The 5008-nt window shown below is 36.3% G+C and overlaps 2 protein-coding genes across 3 annotated transcripts; one reads left to right on the top strand and one right to left on the bottom strand.

Annotated features, from left to right (window-relative positions):
- Positions 1 to 247: 247 nt before the first annotated feature.
- Positions 248 to 688, top strand: LOC129872279 (uncharacterized). The gene has a single exon (XM_055947207.1). It carries the CDS (start codon positions 248 to 250, stop codon positions 686 to 688), a length of 441 nt encoding a protein of 146 aa, XP_055803182.1.
- A 432-nt stretch (positions 689 to 1120) lies between these two features.
- On the bottom strand, positions 1121 to 4705 carry LOC129880627 (ankyrin repeat-containing protein ITN1-like). Of its 2 annotated transcripts, none has more exons than XM_055954744.1 (5): positions 4000 to 4705; positions 3659 to 3808; positions 3354 to 3407; positions 2566 to 3128; positions 1121 to 1990 (listed from the first exon to the last, which is right to left on the bottom strand). In XM_055954744.1, the coding sequence occupies exons 1-5, from the start codon at positions 4535 to 4537 to the stop codon at positions 1277 to 1279; spliced, it is 2019 nt and encodes a 672-aa protein (XP_055810719.1). In that variant the 5' UTR covers positions 4538 to 4705; the 3' UTR covers positions 1121 to 1276. The 2 variants fall into 2 exon arrangements, with proteins under 2 accessions (XP_055810719.1, XP_055810721.1); XM_055954746.1 differs by having other exon boundaries at positions 3372 to 3407.
- Between the last annotated feature and the right edge of the window lie 303 nt (positions 4706 to 5008).

The raw sequence follows: 5008 nt of genomic DNA, 5'->3' as shown, positions 1-5008 counted from the left end.
TACTTCACTTGTGTTTTAATTAGCTGATGTACATTTTTCACATTGTTTTAGGAATTCATGCAAACAAAATCAAATTTATCCCATCATCAACACCTTTGGAATTGCCACATTTCCTTGCTATGTGGCATGGTTTTTGTTTGATGTTTACGTCACTTAGACCAAACATTACAAAACGGAGATCATTTCTTTTAGCTTTAGCTACTTAATTACTTTTATCTTCTCTAGCAAAGTAAGTTGAAAACCAAGAATGGCTCAAGAAAATGTGAAGTTCCTTCTAGGGGTTTGGTTACTCTTACTCTACTTTTTCTCAAGTGTTTTTGGTGACAATAATACTCAAGATGGTAATTATGGTGATGGTTCAATATCACCACCAACACAAAGTGCTTGTACAAATTGTACAATTTGTCCATATACTTGTCAACCTCCGCCGCTACAACCACCACCAACACCACCTTCTGATGGTGGATACCAAAGCTACGGCGTTCCACCACCTGCTGGTTATGAAAATTGTCCGCCAGCTCAGCCTGTTACGCCCTGCTGCCCACAGTATAATAACTATGGACCTCCCCCACCACCTTATAACTACTATTCTGGTTCTTCAACTCTGTTGCCTTTTATCAAACTCTTTGCTTTTGAATGGTCTTCTGCTATTTTAGTCCTTTTTCTCCATTATGTTGTTTGTGGTTGAAGCTTGAAGCTTGAAGAAGAAGAGGAGGATAGTAGAGATATTCCTCTCTTGTTGAGGGGAATATATAAGTTCAGTAAACATCTAACGTCTTGTTGCAAAGTCAATATTTCTTATTTTAATGAACATTATATTTCTTTGTTGTGGCCAAGTTGTATTGAACTATATATGGTTTAAATACTTTTATTTTCTTTTGAAAATGTATCATTTCATTTGAGCAATGGTAATTTCATGTCTCAACTGTTCATTTGTCTAGGCAATTCGATGTAAGTTATATTTATTGCCTAATCAATAAATCGACAAATTTGTAAAGCAATCTCGTACAAAATGAAGGTACATTCACTCTCCATAATTGACAGTTGTGCACTTGACAAGATAATTGCAACCTGAATGTTGCAGATCCTTGTAAGTTTGCGCTTTAGAAAGCATGGCAAGTTCTCAAAAAGCCTAAATGAGTTTGGCATAGATAATAAACTTGACAATGTATCACATACATTCAATGGGCACATACTGCTACTACTAGAATACATTTCAATGGAAATAAGTCATCTTTATTTCACACAAACACAACAGCTATAATATATGCAGTTACTAATAATAGGATGTGGAAATGCCAAATTTAGTAGACTCAGACTCATGGAGACTGGAAGAGCTTGTCAAAAGGGAATCATTGCGAGGCTTTCCTGATAGAATCTTGCACCTAGGAAAAGCCATGGCTAATTTCCTCAACGAGTAGTTAAAGTTTTTCCATAATGACAAATACAGAGGAAAATATGAAACTGCAAAAATGGTCACAGGTAAGAATGCCATGGAAGATAAAGCAACTTTTGTCCACCTTTCCTTATAGTGAATCATTAAGATTATAGTTGACGCAAATGCTAGCATCATCATGGACACAGAAAGAATCAAGAGGGTAACTCCCAGAATCAATTTCTGAGGAAGCGACCGCCTGAATTCATGCAACAGAAATGAAGAGGTAAGAATCGAGAGAAAAGTGATCATTGAGGTCAAAGCAAAGGTAATGGAAAGCACATCTCCGATAGTGAAAATCACAAAGAAGGGCTGGTCCAAGAGGACAGGATAACCAGTGCTTTGATTTGGGCCACCTGGAATAGTATAGGCTGCAGCAAAAGCCACTGTCGCAATAAGCACAGCAACTATTGTACAGTTCTCAGACGTGCGTTTAAGCCAGTCTTTCGCTTCCGAACGAAGTGTAGCATTTGCTTTAGTGAATAACTCTTCTGCTGTCTTGCCTTCTTCATTAATAATTTCAAAAAAGTCAGCTGAGCAGACATTTTTCACACGCTGCAGGGACAGCAAATCTACTTAATCATATACCATGCTAAGACATAACTAATGAAATATAAGTATCTTTATTCAAATAAGAATAAGGTATTCATGCAATCCAATACTCCCTCGGTCCCAATTTAAGTGTCTTAGTTTGACTTGGCACGAAATTCAAAAAATAAACCTATACCTTCTGAATCTTGTAGTCTTATCTTAAAGATGTGTATATAATCTTTTAAGTTTTGTGGTCTTAAACTTTCCATGTAGAATGATGGAATTGGAAACCGTACTAAATATAGGAATGAGGCACTCTTTTTGGAACAGACCAAAATGAAAAGTACGATACTTAAATTGGGACTGAGGGAATATGATATTAGTCTCAATGTCACCTATCATTAGAAGAATTGTCCTATGCAAAAATGAATCTAATTCCACATGAAAGGCATAAAAGAGAAGTGTTTTCTAGCAACTTAAGTTATCAAATGAGATAATTTACAGAATTTAAGATGCCAATAAACTCAAATTAAATAACTTAAAAAGATTGTTGGCATTGTACATCATCTTATAAGGTGGAATCAAGTATTGAATCTTACCTCAAACAAGAGCAAATTCTCTTGCAATAGCAAAGCAGGGCTTCTCATATCTGCAATTTCAGTGTCCTCTTTTACACCAACCATGTGAAGTATGGAATTTCCCTGATGAGTGATTTTTCTCTTGAGTCTCCTCATTGGCATTCCCATTTTCTCAACTATGTCGAAAATTTGCATCTGACGGTACTTGATCGCCACGTGCAAAACGTTACGACCTTCACTGTCAACATACTCCACAGCTTGGGGATATGTTTTCAATATCTCATCTACAATCTCTGTGCAACCTGATTTAGTTGCCAAGATCAAAGGTGACTCAGCTATTTTTGTAACAGGTTGTCCTGCTTGTGCAACACCATCTTGTTCCTCTTTTTCTTGGCTTTTTGAAACATCTGACATTAGTCTATATTTATGGGATCGAGGTTCGACTGTATTTAATGCAGATTCTGAATATTCCCAAGAAGTATCCTTTGCTATCAAGAACTTGGCAAGTTTCAGAACTGATTCATATCTCTGCTTTTGCTTACGCATAGACTCTACTAAAGGCACTCTATAACATTTTTCAGCTTCTGAAGGAAGAAGAAAAAAGAAAAATATTCATGAGTGAATTTGACAGAATTGCTTCTTGCAGACATGAAATAGACTAAGCATGGTCTTACTAAAAAGCAAGGGATACATTTGAACCTACATAATCTGCTCTAGATCCGCCTCTGAAGTGATGAATGTCTTATTATTCCATAAGAAACCCAAAAAAATAGAAGGTGATGTTCCAAAGTGCTTATATGGAGTTTTACCTGCGTACAATGACTTACCTTCCCTCTCGGTAGCCTTATGTTCAGTTGAAAGACCTGCAAACATCCAACACAATTTATCAAGTAACAACACCCAAGTAATTAACAATATTTTCACTAAGATCAAGAGAAAGAAATGATATTTATGATTGACAGAAGGATCATTTATACAATCTAGGATAAAATGTAGAACAAGCTATGATGTCTATGAAAATTCAACTAATAGGTAAAGTTCAAGTAATCCATCAGTACTAACAATCACTAGCAGTGCAGAAAACATTCACATCATACAGAGTGTAGCATCTTACGAGTGTAAATGGATCTCTTGATATAATTATACTTCTCTCCACTTCCAAATGCTTGCCGGTTGCACGCAAGAAGTTGAAGAGCAGTCATTCCATCTGCATCTCGTTCATTTACCAAATATTCATACTTTTTAGCAATCGAAAGGGCCAAACCTGTAAGATGAAAAACAGAAAAAGAAGAACAAAATAGACACAATACAAAAGAACTCAGCATTTTACCACTAGCAAAACAATCCTCACTTAGGGAACAAAAAGAAGCAAATATACATGAAGAAATAGGACAACAAAAGAAGTTTTGAGGTCCTGCTTCAGTGACGGATACCGTATGATATTTTAAAACTTACCAAAGTGCTCAGAGCGTACAGCAGCATGAAGAATTGTAGCTCCACCAAGTTTATAATAACAAGCCTCACGTTCATAAACAGCAAAAAAATGATTCACTTGTTCATCAAGAAAATGAAACATCACTGTTTTCCCATAACGAACAGCACGAAATAGAGCAGTCTCTCCATTCTTATTGCGCATACCAAGTAAATCAGGTTCTCTATTCAATATTATTTTTGCAGCTGAATCTACTCTGTCAAAAGTGGCTATTTCATGAAGAATTGTATTCCCCATATCATTACGATGCTTTAGTCCATCTACAGGAAACTCAGGGAATCGCATTTCCAGCTCTTTGAGTAAGCAGAGAACCAAATCTGTTTGTTTAGAGTAGGCAGCCACATGGAGGACTGTGTCATCGTGAACGGTTAACTTATGCAATGGCCCCGATTCCAGTCCTCGACAGAGTTGTATAACTTTATCGTTCTCTTGTTTCATCAATGCATCGTAAAGCTTCTTATTCATGTCATGCTTTCTTTCATCTTCACTTAAGAATTCCATGAGAGAGTAATAGTTAGATAGCTGAAAGAACAGAAGATATATGTTTAAGTCATCCAAACTTCCTAGGACATATATATAACGCGGGTTGATTTCTTATATATAAAGATGCTGTACAAAATGATGCATATTGATTGTAACAGAATTGGCATCTCCCAAAAGGTTTTGGGTGGGAAACCAGGTTCAACTTTTTTAAGACATTATGAGTGGAATATATTTATGCAAATCAATTCATTCCTCAATTATTTAGCCTCAATTATTTAGCCTCTTAATTACTGTACAATTCATACTAAATTATAATTAAAGTGATACCAACATCAACATGTGAAGAACTACGGAGGTGACTGCAATGAGCACAAATTTCACTCGTGGGCCTAAACGACGAGCAAATACTCAAACATGATGGGGACCTCTGAGAGATCATGGTGGCATCACAACCATATTTGAAAGGTCTATGCAAAGGAAAGCGAAAAA

Source organism: Solanum dulcamara, chromosome 2 (assembly GCF_947179165.1).
Source record: "Solanum dulcamara chromosome 2, daSolDulc1.2, whole genome shotgun sequence".
Classification (NCBI taxonomy): Eukaryota; Viridiplantae; Streptophyta; class Magnoliopsida; order Solanales; family Solanaceae; genus Solanum; species Solanum dulcamara.
This window is presented reverse-complemented; position numbering and strand designations above follow the sequence as displayed.

What these genes read in the sequence shown, in the direction of transcription:
- LOC129872279 (XM_055947207.1), top strand. Translation starts at nt 248, where the DNA reads ATGGCTCAAGAAAATGTGAAGTTCCTTCTAGGGGTTTGGTTACTCTTA.
- LOC129880627 (XM_055954744.1), bottom strand. Translation starts at nt 4,537, where the DNA reads ATGGAATTCTTAAGTGAAGATGAAAGAAAGCATGACATGAATAAGAAG. An exon ending in TGTACGCTCTGAGCACTTTG is followed by an intron (nt 3,809 to 3,999) that starts GTAAGTTTTAAA and finishes TTCATCTTACAG; the next exon opens with GTTTGGCCCTTTCGATTGCT. An exon ending in AGGTAAGTCATTGTACGCAG is followed by an intron (nt 3,129 to 3,353) that starts GTAAAACTCCAT and finishes TTCTTCCTTCAG; the next exon opens with AAGCTGAAAAATGTTATAGA.